We start from the raw sequence: 9,424 nt of genomic DNA, 5'->3' as shown, positions 1-9,424 counted from the left end.
CACCGAATATCTTACCACCAATTTATGATTAGGAATATCACTTTGAAAAAAATTAAGATAAGTATATTTGTTAATTCTATATACTAAAACTACCATTATAAGGCAAGATAAAAAAAAAGTGCTATTGAGATATTTTTCTCAGATACTTTGAATCACTCAAATACAGTGCTATTTAATAACATACAGTCACAAACAAAATCAAAATCACAATCTTATACAAATTATCATATTAGGAAATCACTGTTTATTATTTTTAAATTACTGTTTATTGAAACTTATTCTGTCGTTTCTTAATTAGAAAGTTTAATTAATGGGTTCACATCATTTTTTTTATGTTTACTGAATTTATCCAAACATAAGTTTAACAAATAATTAACTTGTTTTGTCTGCTAATAAAGTTTAATAAACATACTAATAATAGAGATGAAGTGATTATATCATATTTTTATAATATTATTTTATCTATTATTTACCTTGCCTAAATTATCTTGTTTTCTGCTTATATATCTATTTGTTTTTCTATTTATTGTTAAAAATTAACAAATAAATACTTGAGTGAAAAAACTAAAATAATTAATTTAAGTGCATTACTATTTTATTAACAAATATCACTTCTAATAACTTCAACAAGACATGCCTCTAAAACATGAAATGTCGTTTTCCACACGATGAAACATTGTCGGCAAAAACAAAATGTTTAAAAGTGTGAAGTCAGTGTTAATGTGAAACATTTTATAGTAAATAAGTGAGTGCAAATCTTATCGTACTAGTTAAATTTATAAGATTGAGTTAAAGTTTAGGATTTAGGACCTATAGCGAGAGTTTGTTGGTCTGACCACCTGTTATTAGACACTATCTATAAATATATAGTCTCACACACGAGTTGGCAATGAGTGTGAACCTTACATTTTGGACCAATTTTATTAGGTTGAATTAGGCTTAAAGTTTATAAATTTCACTTCTCAAGAATTACAAATTAAAAATGATATTAAATCAATTTTAATTTTTGTTTCACCAGGTGGAATTTTGTAAAAAGTGAAAAAAAAATAAAAAAGAAAAAGTTTAGAATGCGTATAAGGAAGTAAGAATGAACCTAACATTAGGATGGTGTGAAGAACTTTATGACATCATTGTTTGGTAAATAAGTTATCATCCCTTAATTAGTTGTACAATTTAAAGGGTAAGACAAAGTGGTGTATGCAATTTTATAAAATGTGTCTCTACTTTATTAAGCATATCATTCAAAATCTCACTTTTTCCTTTCAAAAACAAACCAATTTTCTTTGTCCACAATCACAAACAACTCCATTTCAAGGGGCAAGCCATTTATATATATGAAAATAATAAATAAAATATTAAAAAATGAATTAAAACTTTTTTTTATTTAAAATCACATCTGTCATTACGAAAGGTCTTAATAAGAAATGAAAATAGTTAGATAAAGTAAAATTTAGATGTGAAAATGATAACAGGAAATAATAGCCATGAAATCGACAAAAATGACAAAAAGATCACAATCATAGATAGAATGAAATATAAAAACATTTGTATGTAACTGTCAAATTTATTTTGAGTATGAGCACATGAAAGTAGTAATCAACAAATTTTAAATAAGACAACATATAATAACACTTAATAAATAAAACTGAAGAAGCAAACAAGAATACAAAATACATCTATTAAAATGTTTATATTTATTATATCAATGTTCAGAATAAGTGATTTTTAAACTAAATTCAATGTTAAAAGATTAGTTTCACTAGAAATATAAACCAATTTGTAAAAACTAAAATAATTAATTGGAGTAGTAACTAAATTAAAGACTATTTTAAAAATTAAAAAAAAAATTGATTTCTAAATTAGTTTCTATTATTTTCTATTATTGTTAAATAGTTTTTAAATTGGTATCTAATTAACCACCAATGTTTTTGCTACCAAATTTAGAAACTAAATAATTGGTAGTTAAAACCTTAGTTGTTAATTAGATACCAATTTAGAAAGTATTTAACCATAATATAAAATAATAGAAACTATTTTTTTTTTTTAGTTTCTAAAATGGATTTATTTTAGTTTCTATTGTAACTAATTATTTTAGTCTCTAAAAATTGTTTTAATTTCATGATTTTCTTGTAGTGTTTTTAAAATAAAATTTGTATACAATTATATATTATTAAAATGTTTATATTTATTATATTAATGTTCAATCTATTAATAAGTGAATTTTCAATCTAATTTAATTTAAAGAAAGTGTTGGTGGATGAATGGCACAGACATAGAACAGTTTTAATTGGCTGAGAACTCTGTATCTATCAAAATCAGAGTTTACAGGGCTATTATTTCTCCAGAACACTTCAATTTTCTTCACTAATTTCAAAATACAAACAAATAGAAAATCATCGTAGTTCAAGGTTTACCACTCACCAAACCTTTGTCACTTTTCCATAGTCCAAATAAATAATCAACCACACGAGGTTGACAAAGAATATTCCCAAACTTCAGATTTCTTTTGTTGATGAACGTGGGAAGAGAATTAAAAAAATTGAGTATTGGAAAATATTGTTTTGAAACAAAAAAAAATTATTAAATTAAAAAATATTGTTTATTTATAATCTACTTACGTTTTTGTTAATATGAGTTTTTAAATAAAAATTCTCATATTATATATCACTAACTTGACCTCAGTTATACATCTCATTTATGCTGACTCCTCAAATATCAAGTATCATTTTTCGTTTTTGTTAATACAAGTTTTTAAATAAAAAATTTCATATTATACATCACTAACTTGACATCTCAGTTATACTGTCTCGTCAAATATCAAATACCATTTGTTATTAGTATAAATGAAAGTTTTATAAACAAAATTGAGAATGGATTGGACCTCTTGATTGTGTGATGAAGATGGTTTTGAAAATGTGTGTTGTGGAGGAACTAACGTGGCACAATAAACCCTGAAATTGATGAAATGAAACAACATGAAAGGGTGTTATTGGCTGTGTTATGCAACTTGGTGAAGAAATTGTGACAGAAGATGCTATTTTATGTATATAATAATCACCTCTATTTTATGTATATAACAATTTGTGGGTTCTTAATTTTCACTTCATGGAGATTCTATTGAAAAATTTTAGGACCATAATAAAGGAGAGTCCTAGGAGACCATGCCGTGACCATACATATTTAATGGCTAAGTATGTTTTTTAAAAAAGACAAAAATAAATAATTTTTTTATTATTAAAAATGTTATTAATACACTCTACTATAATGAAAACTTTTATTTAAAAAAAAAAAACTAATAAGGAGAATTAATGTGGTTCTTTTTGTTAACATTGTTTTAATGATTAGTGAGATGAGAGACGTGATATTGACGTGAGATTTTCAGGTTAGGTGAATAATGTTTATAAAGATTTTTCTTAGTTACGAGACTCTTATCTCAACTTATAGTGTAGATGAGAATACTTTTGTTCATAAAGAATATTAATATTAACAAATTTGGGTATTACTATTGACAACCCATTTTAGTTCTTTCTACCACAAAAATATGATTTTATCATTATCCTTTACTAAAATTAATTTCCATTATGTAATCAAATAATGAAAACTATTTTTGTTATAATGAAACTAATTTAGAAGGTTATGTCTTTCTTTAATCTCAACAAACCTATTAAACCATAATAACAATAGTCATGAAAGATTGGCCAAGTTCTAAAGTCATTAATCTATGCCAAAACTTTTTTCTAAGTAGTTATAGATTGAAAACTGGCATAAGGAAATGTAATGATGCTAGAGATCTGCAAATTCTACCTACAAATTGAAAAGTGAATGACAAGAAAAAAATGTCTTAATTGTGATTTTCATCTAAGGTTGTAGCTTGAGTGCCATCCAACAGTTCTTGTATACAAAATTTATTTAAGTTTTCATACATTTTCTTCCATTGGTTAGTCATTTGCATTGACCTTTGGTGATCATGTTTTAGTTTCTCTGTCTCAATTTCAGAAGCAGCAGATGACCCTTGATGCTGAGACATAGGTTAACAACAAAAACAAACGTTAATCACAATCAAAATCAGGTAATGACCATCCTTTAATAAGAGGAGTAATCATATAAACAAACCTGAAGTTCCTTAATGTAATTAGATATCAGACTAGAACTGATGTATGAAGGAACCACAGAACTGCTTCCACCCCCAAGACTGACCATAATGCTCATATCAGAGTCTTCATCTATTGAATTTGCATATTTTTCCAATGGAGGGGGTAAATTAGCCCCTTGCTTTCTTGATGATGTTTGTACATTAGAAGATATGTGATTAGTAGAGTTTTCTCGTCTAACAACCAGAATATTGTTTACAGGCCCTGCAGCATCCACAATAATTAACATTAAATTTTAGCAGACTCAATTTGAAAACATGCATGTAATCGATACTACCACCTCATGAAGGTGGTTTAGTCATTAGATATGACTTCTGAGGAAAAAAACCTTGAACAATAACCAAGTGTGTAAAAAGCTTATCATGCAGACCATATTGAGAGAGAAAATAATAGCGTATTATCCAAGTTAAATAACAATGCATCGCATATCAAAGGCATTAAGCAAAAATAAAGGCCCAATAGCAGCAGATATAAATAGGAGTCGAATATATAATAAGAATACTGTCTAAGTCCCACTAGATAAGTAAAACAACTGGGCACCAGTGTTTCTTATAATTAAGTAAAAGCTCCTCTGCATACAGAAAACATTGGTATCATACATGAGGTATGTTAGTTGCTTTACCATATCACAAATAAATTACCAGTGTTCACTATATTCTAATTTTGCAAATGAAAACAAGTTTGACCATTGAAAAAGCAGAAATTCATTGGAAAAAATTTCATGACAAATATGCATTACTAAACATAGATGCAATCAAAACTCTTTCTACAAAGCAGCTGGTCATATTTCACTGTTTATATAATACCTTTAGCATGTTTGAACATGCGGACAATGTTACGAGTTCTTGCATTCCAAACACGAACCATTCCATCCTCTGACCCGGATATTAACAAATTCTCACTCATGCCATATGCTAAGCAAGTAACTGTCTTGCTGTTACATCGAGAAACAAAAGTAGTTAAATGGCACTGCATAGCTTAAACCAACTTTTTATTCTGATAACATGACCACTAGCAAAGAGGAATATGATATGCTACAGAATAAACTAAAATTAAATTATAAAGAATGTATAAAGCAAGGTTCATTTACTTCTTTACTGCATAAATTCTAGTAATCAAAATATTTCAATTATTAATCTCAAATAAAAGAGCAGAGTCTCAAAATTTTCGTCTAAATTAAAAATTAAAATAACCCAGTGTTGAGGGGACAAACAGGAGTTTTCAATTCAATCATGAATGAACATTGCCCCTGCTAATACCATGAATGGCTGTGATAGAGGGTCGTGCCTTATGCAGCTTCATGTGCAATAGCAAGCCATGATGCAATGGGTTCAATGGAACAGGCAATAGCATTGACATGCCACAACGGCAGTATAGTGCACAATTGACAATCCTAGCTAGAAGCCTAGAAACAATTACTAAATAGTTACCATTTTTTATTCAAACTCAGATCAAACATGGATTGATGTTTTGTTCAAAAGCTATAATTTCATGTAGTAAGAGAAAAGGATAACCACCGAAGAACAATCAATCCTTTTTTGAAATGGGTTGAACTAATAAATTGGAATCAGCTGGGTGTACAAACTATGAATTTCAACATAAACGATCTCAAATTCATCATCTATTGTAATCAGTAAGGGGAATAAATGTTTCTTTGAATTCATCATAGCTAGCTAACAATAAAATTCTGTGGGAACTAGATATTCACTTATAGTTATCCATAAATTCTTAAACAAAAACTAACTGCTCTCAAGTCCCAAGTTGTTGCTCTCTAAGATCAATATTATTGCAATTGGCAAATAGCAACTATCATACACGACGAGCTATACAGGAGCACAAAACAATCAATGCGTGCAACTAAATTATTCAAGCTTACAAAATATATATGCAATTCAAAGAGATAATTACAATCAAAACACTGATGCATATTTGCAAAACTAACATTAAGTGATAAGACATCATCAACAAGTCTATACTTTTTAAAATAAACACAAAGAAGAAATGATATGCATCCCACAATTATTAGTAGCAACGCTTTCAGTGTTAAGTGCAGCAATATATATCTTTCCATCTCTACTGCCAGCATAAAAGACGTGCTCAGCTGGATCCAATGCAATGGAATCAATAACTGAAGGGAATACTATATTTCTTAGTAGTGTTCCCCTAGATAAGCTCCATACCTAACAGAAGAACAAATTACAATCCAATTAAGTTGATTACAAACCTTCAAACATATACATAAACTATCTCAAAATATAAGATTAATTGAGACTAAGTATCAAACTCTATAAACAAAATTACTAAGGTGAGGGTTGGTTTTTATTTTTCAAGAAAATGAGTCTTTCATATGCACGGCAGGATCGCACAACTACACAGATCCTATGTATGTCCAAGATTCTGCAAACCCACTGTTCAGACCAAATTGCATCTTTCATGTGTATCTAGATTACAGGGAGCACGAAAATAACACAAGCCATGTGATCCATGACCAAATTTGTGATTTCAACAACAATGCCATTGTCAACAAAAAAACTATTAACAGCTGACTTCCACCCATATTAAAAATATTATTCATTTATGAGTCGTCTGGCTAAACATAAACTATTAGAATTTACAAAATTCTAGAGATAGACAATTGAAGCAGGCAATAGTAAATATAATTCTTGAGTGAACGTACTTCATTGATTATCTATTTTTCTACTACACCACCACCACACAAAGACAGTAAAACAAACCTTGCAAGTTCGATCCTCTGAAGCTGACACAATAATTGCATTGCACCCTCCATTACCAATAACAACATCAGTCACACGCAGGGTGTGTCCTGAAAAACTATACTCATAAAGATTATTTGCCTGCTGCCCTCTGAACTCGTCGAATATCCTGAACCACGAAATGAAGAGCAGCAGATACTACAATAGTTAGTACTGCTAGCACCCAAGCTGTACACTATCCTAAATGGAAAAATCACTACTGCAACAGAAAGAAAAATAGAAAAAGGGAGTGAAAAGTACATGAAGAGAGACCAAACTCTTACGGTTCCATCTTCAGAACCAGATATCAACAACGAGTCATCTTCAGAAAAAACCAGACAAGTAACCGCCCTAAAATGTGCACGCCACTTCTTAAGCAATCTACCGGTTTCAACCTTACAATCAATGCAAGCAACTTAGCACGGTACAGTAAACAGAAACAGACATAAATCAAGTCCCCACTTTCAATTCATAATTCTCCACAACCTAACACCACAAACACTTCAGTACATGTTTAGACTATATTTGATTTCTCTTAAGTAAGGGTAAAGTAATCCCAATCAGTGTTATAATATCAGATAATAGATCATATCGGAGACCGTAAAAATCCTTTATCAAGTTACATCGGAAGTTATAACGGGTTATGGCGGAAGCATTCTAATTATAATAATATGATCATAATATTACTAGGTTACTGTGTTGTGTATAAAATATTATTAAGTTAACTTAAAATATTTTAATTTAGGATTTTCTGCAGTTATTATGTGTTTAGTATAAAATATTATTAGGGTTCCTCACTCACACAGAATCACCGCCGCCGCACACACAGTCACCGGAACTGCGCGCCGCGGCACACACCGTCATCAGAACTGCGCGGCGCCACACACACCGTCATCGGAACTGCGCGCCACCGCTGTCCACTCTCATGGAACCTTGCACTGCCGCTCTGTTAGCATCCCGTGATGCGAAAAGCGGCCGCCATGGAAAACCCGCATCGCCACCGTCATGGTGTGGCGGTGACCAGAAAATCTGCCACCGCTTTCCGCCATGGCGACGCCATAACCGTTGAAAAAAATAATGGTTCACAAAAAAAAAAAAAAAACTTACTTCCCACAAGTAAATATCACCAGACGAAGCTCCACCAACAACGAAGGTTCCCGGGTGATTAGAAGCAAGGGGCTTAATAGGTTCAGCGGGAAAGCTCTTCACTTCAACTTGAGGCTGCACACGCATCATGCAAGTGACAATGTCATTATATAAGAAAATGTTAAATAAGAAGAAGAAGAAAAGGGAACAACCTTGGACCAGGACCAGAAGAGAACAGAACCAGATGTTGCTGAAGTTTCTCGAAGCTGAGAGGAGGCGATGAAGCGAGAACCGACGGAGATAAGGCCGTGAGAAGGGGATAAGCAAGATTTGTAGCGGAGCTGCTCCGCGCCGGTGTGAAGGTCCCAGCACCCTATTCCGCCGTCAACAGACGACGACGCCAAAACAACCTCCATCCTTCGTCGGAAGCACACACCGGCTAGGGTTTTTATTGTTTTTTATAATTAAATCTTATGTGTTTTTATTTAAATTTTATAAAAGAATATAATTTAATTTTGAGTTTAATGATATAAAGAGTGATTGGAGTACCTATATACAAAGAGGATTATTCTTTATAAGTGGGATAATTCGTCATTAATGATGAGATAAATTGTCACATATGAAATCATATTTTGAACGATTTTTCTATTGACATGGTTAGATCCATAAAATTTATGATATAAATATACTGTCATGAAACGTCAAATATCTATATATATATATATATATATATAATCAAATATTCTGCTTGAAATTTTATTTTATAATCTATTAATAATTTTTATAATTACAATTTATAATTCTTTCATTACACTTTATTAATTACAAACACACGAAATGGATAATATGTCTGACAAATGCAAACAATAGTCTGAAAAGTGCTAACTAATTTAAAATAAATAAAATTATTTGTCTAATTGTAAAAGATTTTTTTGTTATTTTAAAATTAGAAATATGATAATAAAATAGAACCAAAATACATAAAAATTAAAAATAAAAATATTAAAACCTGACAGTTTGAATGGGTAAGCATCATATATATATATATATATTGAAATACGTTGGTGCAGATTAAAGATGTATTAAAAATGTTTTTCAATAAGGCATGCAGACAATTAAAACTTCTATTTTTTTCTTTGGGTAAATTTTTTTTTTAGTTTTTTTTTTCCAAAAATTTGAGGTTGTGACACCTGTTTGTGCTCCCTCAAGATAATGCATGAGAATCTATATCTATCTATATCTATATGTATAGATAGATATAGATTCCCATGCATTATTAATACATACTAACTAATTTGTAAAGATAATCATTTTCCTACAATTGTCTTCATTCAACCAATTCACTTTAGTGATAAAGAAATTTGAAGGAAATAAACCATGATTTGACTAATTCGATTGCATGAAAAAGATTGAATTGTAAATGTTTTGCTAAAG

General features: G+C 30.2%; 1 protein-coding gene across 3 annotated transcripts; it reads right to left on the bottom strand.

Annotated features, from left to right (window-relative positions):
• Nucleotides 1-3,823: 3,823 nt before the first annotated feature.
• LOC137835999 (protein ROOT INITIATION DEFECTIVE 3) lies at nucleotides 3,824-8,624 on the bottom strand. Of its 3 annotated transcripts, none has more exons than XR_016521036.1 (8): nucleotides 8,203-8,624; nucleotides 8,012-8,125; nucleotides 7,166-7,299; nucleotides 6,887-7,034; nucleotides 6,128-6,331; nucleotides 4,958-5,085; nucleotides 4,114-4,355; nucleotides 3,824-4,018 (listed from the first exon to the last, which is right to left on the bottom strand). XR_016521036.1 is itself a non-coding variant. In XM_090302503.1 (8 exons), exons 1-8 carry the CDS (start codon nucleotides 8,404-8,406, stop codon nucleotides 3,842-3,844), a joined length of 1,335 nt encoding a protein of 444 aa, XP_090158629.1. In that variant the 5' UTR covers nucleotides 8,407-8,624; the 3' UTR covers nucleotides 3,824-3,841. The 3 variants fall into 3 exon arrangements, 1 of the variants encoding a protein (XP_090158629.1); XR_016521037.1 differs by having other exon boundaries at nucleotides 6,169-6,331; nucleotides 8,203-8,492; XM_090302503.1 differs by having other exon boundaries at nucleotides 6,144-6,331.
• Between the last annotated feature and the right edge of the window lie 800 nt (nucleotides 8,625-9,424).

Source organism: Phaseolus vulgaris, chromosome 5 (assembly GCF_051622355.1).
Source record: "Phaseolus vulgaris cultivar YP4 chromosome 5, ASM5162235v1, whole genome shotgun sequence".
Classification (NCBI taxonomy): Eukaryota; Viridiplantae; Streptophyta; class Magnoliopsida; order Fabales; family Fabaceae; genus Phaseolus; species Phaseolus vulgaris.
The sequence above is the reverse complement of the archived record's forward strand: the minus strand, read 5'-3'. Positions and strand labels throughout refer to the sequence as shown.

Bases quoted from the DNA above. Each gene is read 5' to 3' on its own strand.
- LOC137835999 (XM_090302503.1), bottom strand. From the start codon at position 8,406: ATGGAGGTTGTTTTGGCGTCGTCGTCTGTTGACGGCGGAATAGGGTGC. The intron at 7,300-8,011 runs GTAAGTTTTTTT...ATTGATTGTAAG, and splicing joins GTGATATTTACTTGTGGGAA to GTTGAAACCGGTAGATTGCT. The intron at 7,035-7,165 runs GTACTTTTCACT...TTCGTGGTTCAG, and splicing joins AGAGTTTGGTCTCTCTTCAT to GATATTCGACGAGTTCAGAG.